At 37.2% G+C, this 13,730-nt stretch overlaps 1 protein-coding gene across 1 annotated transcript in view; it reads right to left on the minus strand.

Moving 5' to 3' along the window:
• LOC140141291 (receptor-type tyrosine-protein phosphatase F-like) overlaps window positions 1–13,730 on the minus strand; it is a 122,354-nt gene that overhangs the window by 43,441 nt on the left and 65,183 nt on the right. Inside the window, exons 12-20 of the mRNA XM_072163116.1 lie at window positions 13,433–13,729; window positions 11,914–12,216; window positions 11,176–11,469; window positions 8,387–8,692; window positions 7,470–7,763; window positions 5,671–5,970; window positions 4,140–4,436; window positions 2,527–2,847; window positions 1,321–1,611 (exon numbers count right to left, since the gene is read on the minus strand). Coding sequence (XP_072019217.1) covers window positions 1,321–1,611; window positions 2,527–2,847; window positions 4,140–4,436; window positions 5,671–5,970; window positions 7,470–7,763; window positions 8,387–8,692; window positions 11,176–11,469; window positions 11,914–12,216; window positions 13,433–13,729 — 2,703 coding nt within the window. The remainder of the gene's footprint in view (window positions 1–1,320; window positions 1,612–2,526; window positions 2,848–4,139; window positions 4,437–5,670; window positions 5,971–7,469; window positions 7,764–8,386; window positions 8,693–11,175; window positions 11,470–11,913; window positions 12,217–13,432; window position 13,730) is intronic.

Below are 13,730 nucleotides of genomic sequence, written 5' to 3' on the forward strand. Positions count from 1 at the left end.
GCTGATTAACTACTTTATATCAAAATGAAGTGGTCAAAATCTTGCTAAAAGCATCAAAAAATTTTTGATCTAAGGTAATAACATTTATTCATTTGGACGTACCATCTGAAAGAGATCTAAAAACTACCATTTTATTAATTCATTACCATAATAGCAAAACTTAAACCTATAAACTCAATATAGATATTGTTAAATCGCTCATGTTACCTACGAATACCCGGGTTTCTTCACCTTTTCATTGTATAAAGCGTTAGGTGTATGCGTATAATTCCTAATATTCTTGAAAACATATATCATACTCGTTCTTATACAATGTGTAAATTGATTCATACTCATTTGATAAATAAAATACAGAAACTGACCTAAACTTCATTTTCAAAAATAAACTAGCATAAATTGACTAAGATCATATTGATCCCGTTATAAAAATAAAAACAAATATTTTCTGGTTGAGTTAGCATTTTCCTGACACCCTGTGGTCTACATTACACGAAAAAAGCGTTAATGGGAATATTCCATTTGTTTTAGGTTGATTAGTATTGCGATAGTGAAAGCATCCTAGTGGTATTCGTAGGTAACATTGGGTTTTGATATCACATTTACTATCACACGTCCTGGATTTATTTTTCAAGATTAGTAATGGCACTTTTGGTTCCTATAAGGCCAATATGTCATCAATCAATGGGCAAAAGGAAAAAATTGTGGAGACATCTTTATTTCGGACTTTTATTTTTGGCCCGTGGACACTTTTGGTTGGATTCGACCATATGCACAAAATTTTAGGACTTGAATCTTTGCTTGAAAGTCTGCATATTTGTTGAGCTTCTTAATTCATTACTCAGCTTGTTCCAAACTTCAACCCCACTGTACGAAAAAGATGATTTAAAATATTCAGTATCATAACCATTCATGCAAGGCGGAAGAGCCAATAAATTTGTCCCAGCTTGTCTGGTGTTAACATTATGCTTTTCGTGTATATAAGAAAACCTGTTGATTAGGTACTGTGGAGCCATATCGTTTAGACATTTAAACATTAACAGAGATTTGAAATACATTGCACGATTCGGAAGTGATTCCCATCCTAATATAGGAAACATTATATCAGAAGACGTAAGGTAATTGGCACGTAATATGATTTTTGCACGTGTTTCCTGCATGTACTTTTGGCCCTTGAACATGGATGAAGCAAACCCTTCAATATAAAGTCTACACCTACAAGGCTTTGTCCATGTTCAAGGGCCAAAAGTACATATGAGGTCCCACCGAGTGACATTTTGTTAATGAAACAGATCTATATGTTTAACTGTTGCCAGTACTTACGCAATGATAGTGTATACGCTGCAACTGGCACACTGAATGGTCCCGCACCAGCTCCATTGATCGCATTCATGCGAAATTTATATTCCACACACGGCTTCAGATTATCGAATCGCTTATATGATTCATTGGGACCTGCAATCTCACTCATGTAGTAATTTTCTCCTGATAAAGTCACGTTGTATCCAGTAATAATTCCATTTTGTTCGTCGCATGGGAGAGGCTCCCACGTAAAGAATAGTGTGCCATCTCGGAATGGAGCCTCGGTATATACTCGAGGAGGAGATATTGGAGCTGTTGTTTTGAGAAAAATGAAGATATTTTTATTGCTGGGAACATTCTTTTTGACAGTAACAACATTATTATTTGGAGTTTGAGTTACTAAACTTACTATATTATACTGATACAAGCGGCTGTACAAACATGTTTTATTGTAAGTCCAATCTATTCTGATGTGTTTGTGGAAGATTTTGGCTTTCCTCAAAACAACACCCATTTAGAGGCATATGTGACCTGCTACCGCAAAATGAGCTTAAAATCACAAGTTGGTAGTTTCGAGACATCCAGACTACTCCGTTGGTCTTCTTTGTTTCACACGCACCTGTTCAAGCCAGTAGTATATCTGTATGTCCTCTGGGAATAGGGACACAATGGGTCATTCACGAAGGACATACTACTGGCTTGTACCGGTGCGCGGCAAACAAAGAACATCAACTCAGTCAGTCAGGGTGTCTCGAAACTACCAATTGCGACTTTATGCTCATTTCGTGGTAGCAGGTCACATATATGTTAAATGTAGATGGTATGTCATGTGCATCATTATGCACTGAAATATAAGGTCAGTGTTCTAATCCAGGGTATCCATTATATTTAATGCATTATGCTATTGATATGATACGATGGCACACAATTTTTAAAAGAGTTACCAATACCATGAATACGGTCCTGTTATACCGTTTTTCACCCTGATGTGGCAGTGACGTCAGTGCGCATTTCATTGAGCGCAGCTCGAAGTCGCTAACGTCACTGCACCGTTAGGGTGAAAAATGGCATAGTTAACATTGCAAATCCTGAACAAGATGGTACAGACATCAACTATTATTTTCACAAGGGAATATTCAATACTAGCCATTATAGTCGTTATATAAACGACGGTTTTAATACAATCTATCACAGTACATAGCATTATTTGTACAGGAAAGCACTTACCCGCTTCAGGTGTCCTGTATATAACAGACACATTGTCTCCTTCTCCAGCCGCTGTTCTAGCCGTAATAGTCACATTATACAAGGTATTAGGATGCAATTCGTCTAAGATAATATCCGTTCCATTAGTTAGGATGATCGACATCGTGCTCATGAGGAATTCTTCACCCTCATCCTGGCAGTTGTCCAGAGATACAATCCCGTACATTATAAGGAAGTCTTTTATCTCGCATGTCTCGGTCATAGGACGGTCCCAGACGACGGCAAGTTGGGTAGGATCGTCTATAATTTCGTAAATGACTACATTTTCGACGGCTGGAGGTACTGGAAAAATGTAAGTGAATGGCACGATAAATGATAATCAATACGTGAACGTGAGGAAGGAAATTTCGTGTAGATATGGCTTCAATAGCAATGTTCTATTCGCTGTAGAAGTGATGTAATATTCAGATTAACTACCAGGGCAATAGGTTCAAACAAATTTTGATTATATCGCGCTGCACTACAAGCAACAAGCAAGTTGCACTCATCACCTGTGCATGTCTGTAATCATAGATTGAATACAATACAGCTCTTTTCAATGGTACTAATCTTACAGGTGCGAGTGATCAGCATTTCTTTGACACCTATGGTTCAATGCATAGGTACCGCGACGCGTGAACGTTGTAGTGCAAGTCGATCTATTCAAATATTGTAATCATCTATTGCTGTGGTAGTTAATCCGATTATTACGTCACTTCGACAGCGAATAGACAATATTCTAAAATGACCTCGACGTGATATTGCTTATCTGAATTTCAAGGCATCACATTCAATTTAGTCCTATAACGCAATCGGTGTACCGGTAGATGCCGATGGCTCTTTCTATCATACCCTACCCTAAACATAATGTTATCTAGGGATTCGTGGTACCATGTGTAAATTATTTGTAGTATGTACAAAAATGTTAAATCTAATGTTAAATTTGGTGACTTTGATGTTGAAAATAGCATGAAACAGGGCTGTGTGTTACCATCAAATTTTTTTGCATTTATATTAATGAACTCGCGAAATTAATTAGGATCGCGGTCGTAGGGATCTGCATTTGTGGTATTCAATTAGGCTCTAAGGCTGCTTATTCTGGGCGGATGACGTTATTCTTATGGCTGACAATGCAGATGACCTTCAAAAGATGTTGAGTGTTGCAAATTCCTTCTCCCAGACATTGAAGCTTGACTTAAATCATGAAAACCAAAGGTTTAAGTGATTGGAAAAATGATAGAGCAGGAAAGGTTATGGTACTTAGATAATAAATGCATCTCTGAATGTGAAAACTATAAATATCTTGGGGTTTACATTTGTAGGAATTTGTCTAATCATTTTCATATCAATGAAGTAATTAAAAGGGTAACAAATTAACTACATAGGTCTATTATATTAAATCAATTATTAATCGTCACGACGATGCTTGTTCAATGTGGACTTGCGGGAGCAACGCTGACATCAAGAAAATTGAAAACTTGGCACTTTATGAAGTTCTGTTATGTTTCCTGCTTCAAATAATCGTTATTGAGAGATTACTTAATGAAAATATAGTTAAATGAATTAAGTACATAATAAATATTATATACACTTACCAGATGGGACCGTTGTCCCCTTTACCGTCTCACTAAATTCACCAAAACCTTCCCTAGAAAACGCACGAACTTTGAACACATATTCAGTGCACGGTGTTATTATTTTTTTCTCAATAGACACAGTATCAACAGTAGCAGTGACGTTTTGATCGGCTATTACTCTGCCATTGCGAAGCAACAGGTAGTTGTAGCCTTCAAGGTTGCCGTTGAACTCGGTACAAAGCAGGAGGTTCCATGAAAATGAGAGTACACCGGCGAGGTTTTCATTTAAACTAACTTTCTGCGGTTTTTCTGGAACTAGAAATATGAACCAATATAGATGAGTATGAAATGTACTGGATATTTCAGACAAAGGAAGATAGTCAAATATTTAAGTAATAATAAGAAAAAGCTTCAATTTTAACTCAAGGTAAAAAACAACAATTTTGGTCGTGAGTACGGTTTGTATAAGGATCACGGTTGTTTGATGTTTGATATGGTCATTTATTAATTTTTCTAACAAACATTATATAATGTTCAATTCTATACACATGAACGATACAAACATATATCACACTAATATACACGTATATTTGTTTAGCTATTTTTAACATAGATTTTCGCTTCTTTATCAATTTTTTTTATTCATCTTTTTCTGCCTTTTTTGTGGTAATTTTTATTCTATATAAACTGTAAATTTGTGTACAAATTGAGGGCGCTATTTACATATATCTTAAATCTAAATTAGCCAAATAATATGACTTATTCCTTACATTTCATGATAAAAAGGTTTTTTTGGAAATTTGCTTGTCTTTTTTCTGATGTTCTAATACCATAATAAAAGTGCTAACACTTTTTTAAAATGCAAACAAGATTTAAGATAAATAGCGCCATCATTGCTCGCTTTTACTTAAAGTCATAATGTACGATCTTTTTTCAGAATTTACCTTTATTTTTTTCAAAACCGATTTTTTGGCATATTTGTAATACTTACACATGTTCTAACTTAAATCTATGAGCAAGCTGTCAAATTCGTCCTATTTGTAGTAAAACAGGACGATTTTCTGTTGGTCCGACATAAAGTCATAATGTTTTTAGATTATGACTTTATGTCGGCCACGATCGCAAACCGTAGTCTCGTACAAAACTAGCTTGGTTACGCTCCCTCTAGATGTGGAGGGAGCGTAACCAAACTGGCCGCGTAGGAGACTAACTCTGAAGCCGCACTCACTATCCTAATCCAAATAGTGCGAGATGTTTCGAGTGATAGAGGTGAAGATTATGATGTTGTTTCTTTGCAAATTCCCAATGTTTTTCGCGTCCAAATGTATTGTGAACTTTCATAATGATTGTATATTATCATTTTAGAAGAAAAAAGAAAAAATCTAAAAATTTAAAAGATCGTACATTAAGGCTTTAAATATGACTTCATTTTTTACGCCATCAAACAACCGTGGGATGGGTGTCTAAACGGATGAGTGAATAAATCACATTCAAGTTCAACATTTATCAATACTTTGCACAAATTTGTTCATTTATAAACTCATAATACCTCCTGTACGGGTTGTAAATGGCTCCAACTTGCTCTCACCCAAACCAGCCGACGAAGCCGCCACGATGTATACACGATAAACAGAAAACGGTAACAGGCCTTCTAAATTATATTCAGTCTCCCTTGTGTCCCCAGCTTTCACAAAATCCATATCGATTTTACCGCATTTACCAGGATTACGTAACCCAAAGAATACCGAGTAGGTGGTTATGTCACAGGTGAAGTTGGAAGGTGGAGACCACGTGATTTTTGCTGATGTGATGCCCACTACGATATGGACATTGTTTACTTTGCCAGGTTCTGCAGACATAAAATGGTAATGTTTCATCATTATTGATGTAATTATTATTCATTAACATCATCATTATCATCAACAACAACAACAACAACAACAACAACATTACCATTATCGTCAGCAGCATCATCAACATCATCATCAGTAGCAGTATCATTATCATCATTAATATCATCATCAACATGGCCATCATCGTTATCATCATCGTCGATCGTCATATAATCTTTATAGCTCTATCATTAACATTTACATCATCATTATCACCATCATATACCGTAAAGGTTCGCCTGATGGCGCTATGGGCTCCCTTGACATAAGTGGAATTTTAGGCACAACCTAAAAGTGTCCTCCCGTTAAATTCCCACCAGCAAATAAGGGCACAGAACATTAATTCTTGTTGGAATTTTAGAGGAAGGAGTTATCTATTTGCACATGAAAGTTACCTCAAGCCAAATGAGCGCAAGTGCGCCATTAGGTGAATCTTTACGGTAGGTCCATCATCATTATATTATCGGTGACATCCCGCTATCTCTAAGGTCCGCTATCTCTAAGGTTCGCTATCTCTAAGGTTCGCTATCACTAACGTGTAAAGTCTATGGAGATCAGAATCCCGCTATCTCTAATAGAGAAACAGGTTCGCTATACCTAAAAAAGGTCCGCTACTTCTAAGGTTCGATATCACTAATTTAGAATAAGGTTCGCTAGTTCTAAGGTTCGATATCACTAATTTAAAATAAGGTTCGCTATCACTAATTTAAAATAAGGTTCGCTATCACTAATTTTGAATAAGGTCCGCTATCACTAATTTATTGAAGGTTCGCTATCTCTAAGGTTCGTTATCACTAATTCCAATAAAGGTCCGCTATACCTAAGGTTCGCTATCACTAATTTTGTTTAAGGTTCGCTATCCCTAATTAATTAAGGTTCGCTATCTCTAAGGTTCGTTATCACTATTGTCGATTAAGGTTCGCTATACCTACGGTTCGTTATCACTAATCTTAAATAAGGTCCACTATCTCTAATTTTAAATAAGGTCCGCTATCTCTAATTTCAAATAAGGTCCGCTATCTCTAATTTTAAATAAGGACCTATAGCGAACCTTATTTGAAATTAGAGATAGCGAACCTTATTTAAAATTAGAGATAGCGAACCTTTTTTAAAATTAGAGATAGCGAACCTTATTTGAAATTAGTGATAGCGAACCTTAGAGATAGCGAACCTTAAATAAATTAGTGATAGCGGACCTTATTCAAAATTAGAGATAGCGAACCTTATTTAAAATTAGTGATATCGAACCTTAGAAATACCGAACCTTTTTCAAAATTAGTGATATCGAACCTTAGGTATAGCGGACCTTTTTCGTAATTAGTGATAACGAACCTTAGGGATAGCGAACCTTAGAGATAGCGAACCTTAGAGATAGCGAACCGTAACCTATATTATCACCTGCCCCTGCAACATTATTTTCATCATTCTCAATCATAAGATCATTAATAAAACTCACTTGCGACAGCAGTCGTTCCATTCGACTTCTGACTATACATCCCATTAACATTGTCATGATCATTTCTAGCTTTCACCAAGATCTCATAGGTACTACAGGGCTTCAAATTCATCAACGTCACATAGGTTGACGTGACAACTTCCTCGGCCATCTCTTCTCCGTCCGCGGTGAGGACTAGATATATATAGCTTGTGATAGGGCCGCCCTTCTCACCACAAGGTGGTGGCTCCCACGTGAATGTAAGGCTGTTATTGGTACGGTCAGCGAGTAACACGTCTTGTATCCGACCCGGAACTAGTGTAAACAAATCACCGGATAATAAGAGTTGAAATAAATACAAGATTTGCTTTTGTTTTTATTAGTAAAAACGTAGACTGTTTCCTACACAGGTCTAGAGTTTGCAAAATGGATCTAACGTACTCAATGGTTATATTACAAACAGCCCCCCCCCCCAATAAGTATGTTAATCTGTTACGCTGGAGCACCTCTTGTAACAACAGTTTATTTCATAACACAGGGGTTAGAATCAACGCAAAAAGTTTACTCAATAGAACTTTTCAAATTGATTCATTCCGATTAAACCCGAAGCATGAAATAGATTCATGAACGCTTGAATGTGTAACATGAAAGACACGACCAAGCTTGGGATATGTCTGTGTAAGAGGTTGATGTTTACGTTACCAAGTGTCAATTTGTCCATATTTAAAGTGCCGAAAAATGCTGAAAATTTACACTTTTCTTTCCATTACTCTCATATTGTGAAGTGAAAAATACCCTAGGTGTTATTTCAACATGTTAGGAAAATATCTTGCATGATGAGCTCATGCTGACATTGGCTAATTTAGCTGTATTATATTCTTTCAAAAGGGTACCGTGATTCATGACATGTCTTGACCCTCATTTGGTCTACAGCTTACCATCACTAGTAGTATTCCTATGGATGGTCACAGCATCCCCTACACCTGATTCAGTCTCAGCCACCACGCTTATACTATAGGTAGAATGCGGCTCAAGATTCCTCAAAACGTGCACCACATCGGTTGTAAATACATCACGGACCTCTGTCCCAGGCTCGATTACTTCACACTGGTCTCGATTTAGTAGGGAGTACATGATGACGTAGTTAGATATTGGGCATGGTTCGCTGACAGGTTGCAGCCACGAGATATGGAAGGCCGTTGGACCGTGAGGTTCGACGTATAGTTCACTTATTGGTGCAGGTACTAAAAGAGGAAACAAAATGTATAAGCAGTTTAATGTACAAACGTACAAATGTATCTTAGCAGAAATTCAGTAAAGCAAACAAGTATCAACAGTAGCAATCGCTGATGAGAGAGGACACACGAATATCAGTGTAAAATAGATGCATATGCGATGCTCATAACACAGTACGTACACAAAGTGCGGGACTTCAAAAGAACCGACGAGTCACGTTCTAAGGAGTGGTTCGCAATGGCGACATATGCGTTATTATATAGCAGTTATATCTTTGCATTGCCTCACTTGTTTGGGTCAAAACTAAAAGAGTACATATCTAACAGTGAAAACTAACATTTTATGAAAAGAATACAATTATATTTCTTATGGAAATCTTACATTTATTTTTGTTAATCAATTTCATTTTCGTTGAGAGCAAAACATTTTTATGGGTGTATCGAGTAAATAGATAACAGAGAGCACTATCTTCCGGGACATAATTAAAAAGACTACGGTATTTTGCCTCAGACTTCACTGTCAATCAAACTCCCCACGGCTCTTGATTGGTTCATAGTGCGTAAAAGGAAGGTTGATTCATCTGATGCGTATGATCGGGGAAAATGACTCGCGCGCAGAAAATGGCGAAGAAAAAGAAAATTTGAGAATGTTTAAAGATGCTATATTAACCATAAGGCATGCTCTTTTACTGAGAAACTCGATAATCACAACTCGTAAACAAATTATATTGAGTTTGATTGACAGGTGATGTAAGACGCTGAACTGGTCTTTAATTCTGTCTCGGATTATAGGTGAATAGACGTGAACGAGATACATAAACTCGCGATGTTACGTGATACCACTGTAGCCAATCGGCACTCCTAATTAAACGGCACCAAATTGCCATCACGCGTTCACGTGTCTGACAAGTGGAATACATGAATCCAAAAAATACCCAAGTCCATGGGAAGTGATTTTGAGAAAAAAACCTGTGTATCATTTTAATTCCTTCAGTTAGATTTACCTGGTCAATATGGTAAGTTGTAGGTAGGTATGACGATTAGCATTTCAGGGTCTTCGTGGGGTTCATTTTAAGTTCTGGACTTGGGTGGTTTTTTGAATCATATACAAAGACAATAATGTTGGAATGATATTACCACTAGTAAGATAATACAAAATAAAGCACACAGTTATGTATAATGTTGATAAGCATTCTGCCATGTAATATAAACCACACACTTTCCTTGATTAACCCCATTTTTTTTTTTCAAAAGTCACTCTACAGCAATGAAGATGTTACAAGTGGACTTTTATACATACTTGATTTCAATCAATGTATTACAAGACTCAAATCATGGACTTGGGTTGATTCTTTCATACATGCTATTTTTCACATGCTCAATAGACACAGAGGATGAATTTGAGTTGTTCTTTCAAATATATGACAGGCCTTTCCCATGCTTAACTCAATTTGGCCAAAGTATGGACTTGGGTGGCTTTTGTATTCATATATTCAAGTGTCAGTCGTACAGGTATCGCTCTACGAAGGTGTTATCACAGAGCATACCTTGAGAGGACACTTGGCTCATTTGCATGGCAGTCGGACTCTCCATTGTATTTGTTCATTTGTGTATGGAGAGCAATGGCGACCCTTCATTGTATTTGTTCATTTGTGTATGGAGAGCCATTCTTGGAGCCCATGGGACTCAGGCTAGGTCCTCAGGTAGAGTCAGACGCTGTATATACTAGAAACGCATATTCTTAATTCCGCGTTTATTCAATGTTAGCATTAAATTTGTATTGCCCGGCAGCGCGCGCAATGGAAAAACCTGAATTTGTTACATAAAAAGAAATGAAAATTAAAAAAAGTCAGGTTCCACCTGAGTACATATTAAATGGGTGTAGAAATTGTTCTGAAAATATTAATTAATTTAGACAAACATAAGGGATATAATGAACCTTTGACATGACGCCATGATGACATGATTTTATTAGTCGTTTTATATCACCTATACCGTGTGTCATAATACCAATATTTTGTAATTTTATATAAGAACTAATATTTTGCATCATAAATGCGCAGTCCATATGTACAAACGAATACTAATCTTCAAGATATTAAGCTTTAGAAGACTTCAAAATAACATGTCACTAAGCAGGTCATATGTGCTGGCCTTGTCCTATTGTACTTGTTCATTTGTGTATGGAGAGCTCACTGACCTGTATAGAGGTCAATGGGAGCTAGAGCTTCTTTACGGGGCACTATCGGTTTCAGGGCGTAGTTCATTGAACTCAACGGGCTGTTATTTGAAGTGCTTTTTATGTTATTGCAAAACGGATCGTGGCGAAAGCTAATAAATAATTCATACCAGGGTTTAATTGATCTGGGATGCGGACATTTCATTATTCGCAAACCACCGGGATTCGATATAGGTTTGCGTTGTAAAATGAAAATGTGAATAAGAGTGTCATCCCCCTGGTGTTATTATTGATTGTTGCTCAATATCCTTACCACTCACACCAGTAACACCAATTCGAGATCTCTCGTAAGTTCCATTCCCGCTGTGTGTCCATGCTAATACTTGAAAGGTATACCCCGTACATCCTTGTAGATCGTAGAACGTCACTTCCGTGTCATACTCAGACGCGGAGCCTTCCCGTATAATCGTGTTGTTTTCGTGCCGTAGCTGATAATAGTATCCCATGATTAGTCCGCGACGCTGCCCACATGGTGGCTCCTCCCATTCAAAGGTGATGCTGCTGGAGGTTGTATTTGTGACCCAGATGTTAATAACAGGACCAGGAGCTGCGGAGCAAATTGGATTTTGTTAAATTTAAAATACATTATGTTTACACTAGTCCTGCTTGCTGCCTCACATCGCCCCTGGTCGGCCGTTGTAACGGTGTGGCACTTGCTTAAGCCCTGTTATTCATAGGCTTAAGTATATAAGCTATATTTGTTTGTTTGTAAGTAAGCAAAGAGAAGAAACATAGTTCAAGGAACCATTCCCAAGCCACCTTCACAAGAGGAAACTATATACAATGGAGTGCTCATCATAAAAAGGGTGAAATAAGGCTCCGAAGGTGACAGCGCTGGTATTCTACCAATAAATAACGTCTCTTTATTACGGAAGTATGTCCATACAAAACTTATCAATGGAACCAAAGTTTGTCCCTTATCGCCCAGTTTCATTTTCAAAATAGGTCACTTTTTTTTAAATTACCAACACATAGCAAACAATTATATTACCGGTTTCCTTTGTTTCTGCCACTGTTGCGATTCGGGTGCCATTCCCTTCTTGGCTACTCGCCGTCACATAAATGGTGTACGTAGAGAAAGGTTCGAGACCCTGCAACAAATAATTAGTATGACTCGTCTTGGCAGCATACATAATCGTTGCACCGTGTCTGCGCAAGCACCTGTCACTATAACTGAGGGAGTATTCGATGTGGTACTGTAGATCACACCGTGTGTTGTTTGGTTTATCCCACGAGACGTAGATGGTATCCTCACGAGGCGCAAATGCTCGTAAGTCACTGACAATGTCGGGTACTGAAAATGAATAAACATGTGTGTGGTCATATCTTATATTATATCAACGGATGAGCCACAAGATAGATAAATCAAAATAACCTTTATGTACTATTATTAAATAAAATAGGCATCACTGCATAATTCCGCCACTGACTCTGGCGGTGGCCACTAGGATTGGCCACCGCATTGTAGCGGTATCCTTAACTTAAAATGCAGCGGTCACGAAAACTCCTGACTAAACACTGTTAACAGTAAGCACTTCTAATTGGGTCAATCAATTTCCTTTGTAGTCGTTGATATTCTAAGTGCAATCTTACCTCAAACAGAATAATCAATAATCAGTTGACAATAGTGATCATATCCAGAATGTTCAAGTACCAAGTACTTGACAGAGCTAAGCTTCTAGCGGCCAAGTATAGAATTTGACGCGACCATGAGCTAGTAGCCGCAGCTTTGTGGTGGCCACGAAAGTCCGTGGCGAAATTATGCAGTAGTGCAAGGGAAACAACGAAGGTCCATTCTACTTTTTTCCATTTGAATTCTAGTTTTGCAATAAACATTTGGGAGCTCTAGCAGACAAGTCCTATAAGACATTGGAGGAGATTACAAATTATTCCGACCAATTTTTAAATATTTTGCTATTAATCAACCTCGTTAATAACTGCTCTGTGAGTTTTTTGGGATTACTTTAATGACAAAACTTCTTTGTCATTAGAATAAGTTACGTATAAACAATCTTTTGAAGTGATAGGTCAGTGACAGGGTGAAACAAGTTAAGCACTTTTGACATCACGTTATTTGACTACAATAGCACATTTATCGTAAGTATTATAAAGATTAATACACAAAGATTAGTCAGTCGATAAAATGTACTAGAAACTGTTTTTTCTACACAGACATTATACATGTTATGTTATTTGCATTTTCATGCAGTGTTTATAGGAACATTAGAAAAGTTATACTTCAAATAGACGATGAAAGTTAATCTTCAGAACATATTGTATTTCGCAAATTGTACACATATCTCATTTAAAATTCATCTTTATAAAGCAACATTTGGCAACATTAGTATAAGTAGTAAAGTATGTACTTTCATCTGAAAGTAGGATCATCATTATTTCATTCAGCTGAGTATTAAGGCAAAAACTTGAATTATTAATTAATGCTTACACAACAATATCTCTGAATATACATATTATTTGAAAATCAAAAAGAAATATGAAATATTTCTTACATCCTACGGGCGTTGTAACCCACAATGGGTTTGAATATTGTGAACTCCTATCCATTACATTGGCGCGAATTTCAAATGTATAATTGGTGCACGAGTTCAAGTTGATATAAGAAACTTCCCGTACATATGCGCCAACGTATCGGGTCACGAGTCTGCCACCGTCCTCATCGGTAAGTTTAGATGTAAAATTGTTGATATACCCATGTCTGGACCCACATGCCACGTGCTCCCATGTGAAGACGAGTTTTTCTGGTTCGAAAGATGAGACGGTGATATTGGTTGGCGGTGCACTTGGATC

This window comes from Amphiura filiformis, chromosome 19, assembly GCF_039555335.1.
Source record: "Amphiura filiformis chromosome 19, Afil_fr2py, whole genome shotgun sequence".
In the NCBI taxonomy this organism is placed as follows: domain Eukaryota; kingdom Metazoa; phylum Echinodermata; class Ophiuroidea; order Amphilepidida; family Amphiuridae; genus Amphiura; species Amphiura filiformis.